Source organism: Populus trichocarpa, chromosome 13 (assembly GCF_000002775.5).
Source record: "Populus trichocarpa isolate Nisqually-1 chromosome 13, P.trichocarpa_v4.1, whole genome shotgun sequence".
NCBI lineage: Eukaryota > Viridiplantae > Streptophyta > Magnoliopsida > Malpighiales > Salicaceae > Populus > Populus trichocarpa.
Genome location: NC_037297.2, coordinates 15,197,548 through 15,205,274, shown reverse-complemented (window position 1 = coordinate 15,205,274; position 7,727 = coordinate 15,197,548). Strand labels below are relative to the sequence as shown.

The window sequence follows — 7,727 nt, the reverse complement described above, 5'->3', positions numbered from 1 at the left end:
CAAGAATATTTTTGTTGATGTTGACACCAAGGAGTTGAATAATGTTTTGAGTTCTAGCAGACATACACAAGTTGATGAAAATGATAACGATGAAATCAACGTAGAAGATTGCAATGGAGATGAAGACGAGTCAATTGATGAATGTGTAATGCCATAAACTATAATGTAATATTTGGATAAAATTCACTTCAATATAATGACAATGAAGTTAATTTATTATTGAATCATAAGGAAATATTTATTTTATTATTGTGATATGAACTGGTGTTATTGTGTTGTGTGTGTAGTTGTGAATTGAATTATTTGCAGGATAGATAGATAGATAGAGAATACAAATACAATTTGGCATTAGAAACTGTTTTATAGTGATAAAAATACCAATAGACTGTATATTACATACGAGTATACAGATAAAATGTGTCCGTCGATATATTCCAGTGACCATGTGAATTGTTCGTCTTTTCCCTGACACTATTTATGGTTTTCATTACATACAGGTATACCGACATAATATGTCTTTCGGTATATTCTAGAGACTACGGGAACAGTTCACTTCTCAATACTCTAATAATTAATGTTCTTTTGACTATTAACTTCTTTTTTTCCAACAGCATCACTAACAGAATGAAAAGTCATCGGTAATATTTGGAGGGCTTTTTGAAAAATTTTATGCAAGTTAAAAATTTTTATTTGATTTTATTGACGGAATCACTGATAAAAATATTAAAATATTAATATTTAATTTTTTGTCTATGATTCTGTTGGTAAAAAGTGCCCAGATACCAAGACCATTAAATTTCAATACAACTTTACAAATGAAATCACTAATATAAATATTAAAAATATAAATATTTAATATTTTATCGGTAATTCTGTTGGTAAAATTAACGTAAAAGACCAGAATCAGAACAGACGGAGCTTCATCTTTTTCTCTCACGGAGCTGTTTCTATCTCTTTCTCTTCTCTTCTCTCTCTTTCTCCTCTTCTCTCTCTTCTTCTCAGTCTAAATCAAGCATTCTCTTCTCTTCTCATCCTCATGTATGTTGTCTTTCTTTATTATTTTTTATTTTTATTTTTTTGGGTTTATTAACAATCTCTTTTCTTTTCTTTTTTTTTGTATTTTTTTTGCATCATTTTTGTATTTTTGTCATTATTTTAGTTGAATTTTGTGTTCTTAATACTTTTATGAATTAATAAATGTGTTGAATCTTAGTTATTATTGAAATAGTTTTTGTATTATTTTTTTGAATTTTAGTTTATTTTTCAAATGTTTTGTTCAATTTCAATTAAATGTGAAGGATTAGTTTTAATTATTATTTTGTATTTATTCCATTTACAATAATTTTTTTTTAAATTTAGGGTTAAAAATATTAACACTTAGAAATAATTGTGTTGAATTTTAGTTGTTTAATTTAATAAGTTTTGCATTATTTTGTTGAATTTTAGTATAAAAAAATCAATATAATTAAAATCGAAGTCGGTTACCTTTTTTTTATCAAATGAAAATATTCAATTAAAATTATTGTTTGTGTTTAAATGTTTAACAACCATTTATTTGATCAAATACCCCTCCAATTTATTAGCCTAGTACTTGATAAAGATGAACTCCTTTTCGGCCATTTATTGCACGCAAAATCACTTGTTGATTGACGCAGAAATAGCTGAAAACTAAACAAACAAATAATTTTCAGCTTCTCTTTTTTAATCCAGAGGATTACAAGCTAAATCTATCATAATCCAAATAATTTTTTAGTTTAAAAAATAATTCTAATTAATTTAAAAGAATAGACTTGTTTTTCACTTTTATAATAGATAATCTCAATTCTCCCATCCTCCTTTATGAGATTTCATAACCAGTTAAACTTTATGTAATAGTCAATACTTGCATATCTATCCTGCAGAATTGAATTTTTAAAGAGTTTAAATATTGTGTTCTTGGCAAGAAATATATATATATATATATATATATATATATATGTCCTCCTTGTCTCCTAAAGTTAAATTCCAACGAATGGTTTGTATCTCTGCATGTGAATGCCATTCTATGGACGGCATCATCCGAAGATTATTTGAAGCACAGAAGTCGGAGATATGTGGACATCGATCTATAACCAATGGAAATAATTAAAACCAGTTGAATAGTTTTGTTGTTGAAAACGTTTGCCCCTTTTGCACGTCTATCACCAATGGTCACACCGACTCCATTAATTCTTGACCACATAGATGCATGTTTGATCTTTTCCTGCTGATCAATATGTATCACGTGCTATTTGGAGGGTATTTGAGAGCGCGGTTACAATTATAATTGTTTTTTAAAGTGTTTTTTATTTGAAAATATATTAAAAATATATATATTTTTTATTTTTTAAAAAATTATTTTTTATATCAGCATATCAAAATGATCTGGAAACACCTAAAAATATTAATTTAAAACAAAAAAAATTTAAAAATTTAAATTTTTTTAAAAACACTTTTAAAACACTATTATAAAAAACAATCATTACAGAGGGTAGTGGGGTGTGATTGTTTTTTTTAATATACAATTAAATACTAAAATCTACCATAAAGAACAAGTTTTTCTTGCTTTTTGTGTGGGTTCTATTATATACAAAAAGTTATTCCTTTTGGCCACCATAGTAGTAGTTAGATCTCGTATTGTTATTTGTTATTATCTTATTTTTTAAAAAATAAGAGTGGATGGTATGTTATTCGATATTTTTAAAAAGAAAAAAAAAACATGGCCTAGGCATGTTGTGTTTGCCTTAGGCTTGTGCAACCGGGCTTTCTTTTTTTGGCCCTTTGTGTTTTTTTGGTCTTTTAATTTTTTTTTAATTATATTATTTAATATTAGATTTTTTATTATTATTTTTAATTTTATTATTCAATATTAGATTAATTTTGAATGAATTTTCATATTTTATTTTATCATATAATAAAATAATACAAATTTCACTGAACCTAGTAGAATCCATGACCCGAGTCACATGTATACAAATTTAATAATAATATCAAAAATTTTAATATATCCCATATAATATTATTTTACATTAACTAAAAAACAATTCACCATCAGAATAGCGCAAGAACTAACCTCTGTGTGTGTGTGTGTGTGTGTGTGGTGTGGGTGGGTGTGTGTGTGTGTGTGTGTGTGTGTGTGTGTGTGTGGTGTGGGTGGGTGGGTGTGTGTGTGTGTGGGGGGGGGGGGGGGGGGGGATATCTGCTGGTTTGCAGGTTGTATATCAATTAGTTAAACTTATGAACTCTTGAAGAATTTAAAACAATGCGGGTTATATATATAACAGGGTTTATCTTAATCACCATGCATTAATTAATTAATTAATTAGTCAAGCCAGCATTGATTCTACCATCCCAAGTAGGGAAACAAAAATATTGACCACACCACAAAATCATGTCAGTAGTAATTAATTAGTCCGGCATCATATTTGTCTTCTTTCATCCTCTGATCATGATCTCCAGTCTTTAATTAGTTACAGAAAGTTTATTAATTATAGTAATTATTCATAGATTCCAATGTATGCTTGCCGCTACTTACTTGGAATGTTTTAGTTTATAACTTGGCAGTTAATATAACTACGAGGAGAAGAATTTGGATGATAGTATTCATCGAACCCAAGCTGTCAATTAGCAATTTGGCTATTTTATGAGATAAATTCATGCTTTCCGGAAAGAGCAATGCTAAATGTTTTCGAATAAAACACCAGTACTTGTTACTATTTATAATTAAAATTATTTTTTTTAATCGTTTATCAAAATATTCAAGAAAGTTTTGGACTCGACGTGAAGGGATGTGAATCATTGAAACTCTTGAATATACTATATATCATCCAAATTCTTGGCTCCAAGCTTGTCAAACACAGTGTGATGACCTTTGAAAATCAAACACAGAACATATATACACTAACCAATATAGAACCTCATCATTCTTCTCGCCCAAATCAAAACAGCCGACGCTGCTTAATAATTACAGCAACATAATGACAGTGAGCATCTATTTTTTGGATTATGCATATGACCATATACATTTGGGAAATGTAAAAAAAACTTATCACTAAATCAAACCAATCAAAATTCTCCCTGGTTGTTCTTGAAAATTAAGTTTTCCTATTGAAATACTGAATTTGTCATTATACACCAAGTAGCCGTCTCCAGCTTACACCTTACAGTTCACCATTTGGTCAATATTATCATGACCACAATTAGGACTAATGTCATGTGTTTAATTAACTTGTTCACTGCCCGTGACCAAATAAAATTAATTTCTAGTGAAATTGAACATCAAGAGACAGGAGATGGACATTAATCTCAACGAAAAAAATAATAAAGAAGAGATGTGCTACAATTTCGTAATTTAATTAATTATAAGCTAAGTTAACCCATTTGTTTACTTTTGATATCAGAATCTTATGCATAATCTATGTTGTCCGGCCTAGCCAGATGTTGGCCTTTCTATATATAAAATCATCAACACTTTTAACCTAGTAAACTCTTCACCTCCCTTTCGACCAATTCCCTTACCTCTCTCACATTTTCTCTCCGAGGAAACTACGTAATTAACTTGCTAGGTAAAAATATATGGGGGACTTGAGAACATTGGCAATGGCAAGAATGGAGCTTGAAGAATTGTATTTAGGAATCCCAGATGATTCAGTCAACCTCACTTTTGAGGACCTGGCAATACATGTAAAACAACACATAAGTAGCACTACATCAGAGAAGATCAACACCACTACCACCAGTTTGGAATCAATCCAAGAAGTCGTCCAAACCCCTAAACAAGCTGCTCCTCTAACCAAGTTGCCTAGCCTTGATTTCAACAAGGGTTTACAGGCTTCCAAAAACCATCACCAATCTCATCACCTTGATCATGTTTCTGAAGGGCACCCATTTGATAAATCTCATAAACATTACCTGCATGACGGGACTCATCGTCCATATGGCAGTGGAGGTCAATATCATGATCAAAGCCATCATGTTCATGCAAATATAGGTCCGAAAAGTCCATCAAAATCAAGGTTTGCAATGGAGAGAAGCAGGGAATATGATGATGATGATGTGAGTGTTATGAACATGAATTCTATGTACCAAGAAAGAAGTGGAAGACCTCGTCGCCCTGGAATCCCTCACTCCAATATTTGCACCGTTTGCTCTACTTACATCTATATTTTTCGACATCGTTGCTTGGTGAGGACTAAAACTATCTTTTTTTTCTTTTAATTAATCCCCAAATTAATTAGATGAAGAGAAATGCTTTCAATAGTGCTTGAATCCGATTTGTTTAAATAATGTTTCAACTAAATTTGCTTTCAATTATATTAAATATTTTTTTATAAACTAGATTTGTTTTGAATTCCATTGTCTATCTTTATTATATTATTATTATTACTACTACTATTATCATTTCATTTTAAATCGGTTTATGGGATTTGATATAAGCTCTTATGAGCAAGGTTAAGTAAAATCTTGATATAATTGGACCACGTTAGTGGATATACATGTAAGTGTATTGTAGATTCATATTTTTTGCAATAATTAATGGCTATAAGAGATTATAATGTTATGTACAGGTTTGTGGAAGAGTTTTTTGCAGGAATTGTGTGAGCGCAGGAATGGGAGAGATGACAGAAGGAAGAAAATGCATTGAGTGTTTAGGAAGAAAGTTCAGCCAAAGGTAACAATTTCTAAGCATATTTCCTTCAAACTTATCTTAATTAAGAATTTTATTTATCAACATATCTTTCATTAGATTTATCTGTCATTAATTAAAAAGGTTTGTGTCTTAATTTATTAATACAACCATATGCATGGTGTTGACCAAGTTAATAAACACACACTTAAATCTTTAACTTGCAATGAAAAGAATCGAACTTTCTCCAATCCATAAATTAATTTGGACTAAGTTACAGTTTCCTTTTTACCCTTCATCATAATTTATTTGATTGTCCAGCTTGCTTAGAGCTCAGTCATGATGCTATTATGACCCTGACAATTTCTCTTACTGCAGTTCTTTTAATTTTCTAATTAAAAAAATTCTCTATCATTCATCAGAAAATAGAAAAAATCATTTTCTTGAACAAGCAGAGTGGGAGTAACTAGTCTTCACCGTATATAATTGTTTATGAAGTAGTAAATCAAGATTATTAATTTAAGAAGATTCTGAAAATGATTAAGCATTTGAACCTGGATATTTTAGAGTAGGTCACAATAAGAACAAATGGTCAAGCTCAATCTGCCAATAACAACAACACATTAGGAGTGGAATTCCTCCTGCCGTCCTAATTAATAAATTAAACTTAATCAACCAAGGCAAAAGAATATGACATCTTGCACGATATGTTAATTTGTGGTCAAAATTCTATCGTTAATGGACGGCTTCAGCCTTTTTTTTTCAATATTTTAAGCGTGTGTTTCGATTTTGTTATTGTTTTTGACAAAGATGAGACTGGGAGCAAGAGTACCTCTGTATCAAATTCTAACATTTCGTCTGCTTGCTGTGGATTTGCGTAATGTTATTTATACAGGTACATAAATAGAGCAGGAATAGTAGGGTGCTGTTCAGGGTATCCTAGTGCTGTTAAGCAGGCAGAGCTCAAGTGGGCTGAGAAGGGGCCAAGAAAGGCAGGAGAAAGAGCATTTGGTCATAGCACCATGACCTCAAGATCAAGAAGCCCTCTGACTCCAAGGACCCCAAGAACTCCAAATAAGGCAGCTGGTGTTAGCATGAGCCAAGATCTACCTTCTTTTGTTACTAGCGCACCTTATTCTCCTTACAGTACTCCTAAACATCACCACCTGCCCTTGTAGGAAGGGTCCTAATTCCACTTCCAAATTTTATTTCGGTCTAAGATCAGTTTCTTAATGTGTTAATTTGTTTTCGTCATTTATATTGTTGTTCTTTCATTTGTTTTTTTTTTGGTTAAAATCAAAATCTTTAAGGTTTCAGCATGTGAGCAGATTAGGATGCTTTATGTTTGATAGTTCTTGTACTTGATATATTTTATTTACTAATAATTTGTGATTTAAATGTTGGATCATTTTTCTAAATTTAGGTGTACTATCTGTAAAATAATTATAAATTGGAGTAAAAGTGTGACTTTTTTTTTGGTACAAAAGATGATAAGGCAGCCACCAAGGCCTGCCCACTGCCAACACCAGAAAAATCATCCATTAGCAAGTTACTCAGGCCATGAGAAGGAGAGGAACACAGTACACAAGAAGAGCTTGAATTTACTCCCAATTTTTCCATGAAGTTTTCTCTGATGTTTCCATGCATGGCGTAATGTTTGTATAAGTGAGCAATGCCAAGCATGGTCAAGGAGCAGATTGATATCAGCAATGAGAGCACCATGAAGCTGCGCAGAAATTTGAAATAGCAGAGGAAAACATGAAACGTGCTCCAAATGATATGTGCAACAGACCCTTCACCATGCAACCACGACATGCACACAGACCACCTTCGCCATGCAACCACGACATGCACCACGTTCGTGGATCATGGGCTGACATGTCACAGTTAGTTAGTTTTAAGTGATGCAAATAATTAGTGGGGTTAGTGCCCTGCTTTTCGTTATATGCAGAATGTGTGTGGGAATCATGCACCGATTATTTCTGCCATTATTTCCATTTCATTGTATCAGTTGTTTTTACTCATTCATTAGTTGGCTATAAAAAAGTCATCTGAAGTGTAAGGAAAGGATATGAATTAATTA

The 7,727-nt window shown here is 31.4% G+C and overlaps 1 protein-coding gene across 1 annotated transcript; it reads left to right on the top strand.

Annotated features, from left to right (window-relative positions):
• Positions 1 to 4,522: 4,522 nt before the first annotated feature.
• Positions 4,523 to 7,192, top strand: LOC7465178 (uncharacterized). Its single transcript, XM_002319936.4, has 3 exons — positions 4,523 to 5,202; positions 5,586 to 5,689; positions 6,540 to 7,192. The coding sequence occupies exons 1-3, from the start codon at positions 4,594 to 4,596 to the stop codon at positions 6,820 to 6,822; spliced, it is 996 nt and encodes a 331-aa protein (XP_002319972.4). The 5' UTR covers positions 4,523 to 4,593; the 3' UTR covers positions 6,823 to 7,192.
• Positions 7,193 to 7,727: the final 535 nt, after the last annotated feature.